This window comes from Theobroma umbraticum, unplaced genomic scaffold (genome assembly GCF_002168275.2).
Source record: "Theobroma umbraticum cultivar Fairchild unplaced genomic scaffold, ASM216827v3 scaffold_55.0, whole genome shotgun sequence".
Classification (NCBI taxonomy): Eukaryota; Viridiplantae; Streptophyta; class Magnoliopsida; order Malvales; family Malvaceae; genus Theobroma; species Theobroma umbraticum.
This window is the reverse complement of record NW_018397270.1, coordinates 1,197,299-1,198,162: the sequence shown is the minus strand read 5'-3', so window position 1 is coordinate 1,198,162 and position 864 is coordinate 1,197,299. Positions and strand designations below refer to the sequence as shown.

The 864-nt window shown below is 36.5% G+C and overlaps 1 protein-coding gene across 1 annotated transcript in view; it reads left to right on the top strand.

Annotated features, from left to right (window-relative positions):
* LOC110426391 (leucine-rich repeat receptor protein kinase HPCA1-like) overlaps window positions 1–864 on the top strand; it is a gene marked incomplete at its 3' end in the record, with an annotated part of 4,827 nt that overhangs the window by 203 nt on the left and 3,760 nt on the right. The window contains exons 2-3 of the mRNA XM_021441604.1: window positions 550–670; window positions 768–839. Coding sequence (XP_021297279.1) covers window positions 550–670; window positions 768–839 — 193 coding nt within the window. The remainder of the gene's footprint in view (window positions 1–549; window positions 671–767; window positions 840–864) is intronic.

The window sequence follows — 864 nt, the reverse complement described above, 5'->3', positions numbered from 1 at the left end:
ATTATTACTTTTCTTGTTTTCCTTTATTATAATTTTGTTATTCTTTAGCTTAACTTTGGAGAAAATATGGTTGCTTATAAAAATGCTATCTAAGTTTCTTAACTTATTGCAAATATGATATGTGCTTGAAGATTGCACATTCTCACATACAACATGTATATTAGTAGTTAAGTTGAGCTGAGAATAAGTGATCTACCTTTATTTCTCTAAATATCAATATTATCCTTCCTGTGTTCACAAAAGTGAACTTGCCTCCTCAGAACTGAATACTGAAAGCTAGTCAAGTCTTTTGAAAGAGGAATTCTTCTAATTTTATCAGGATGGTCTCATCATCTTGACTCTAAAATGCTTGTAGCTATTAGTTATTTGGTCTGGGGTCAATCCTTTAAAGAAATCCACTATCAGAAGGTGCCTATACCTGTCAAATTAAAGGGCTAAATCCATTTGTATTCCTTTCATGACAATTTATTTTAAATGATATGGAAACGCTACCTCAGAATTCAGCTTTGATTTCTGATCAAGGGAAACTTTTGACCAATGCTTCTGCAGGTACTGCTCTAAAATCTCTCGTGGCTGACTGGGAAAATGTACCTTCCAGTTGGGCGGGTAAGGACCCTTGTGGTGATGGCTGGGTTGGAATTGGTTGCACTGGTTTACGTGTGACCTCAATGTAAGTTGTTGGTGCTTCTACCTTTTGATATGCATGAAAGATTGCTTAGTTTGGTTCTTCCAGCTTCGGGATTTTATCTAACAATTAACTATTTCAGAATATTGCCAAGCATGAAGTTAGGAGGACAGCTGTCGGGAGACATTTCGACCTTATCTGAATTACAGCAAGTGTAGGTCCTTTTGCCCACTGTCTCC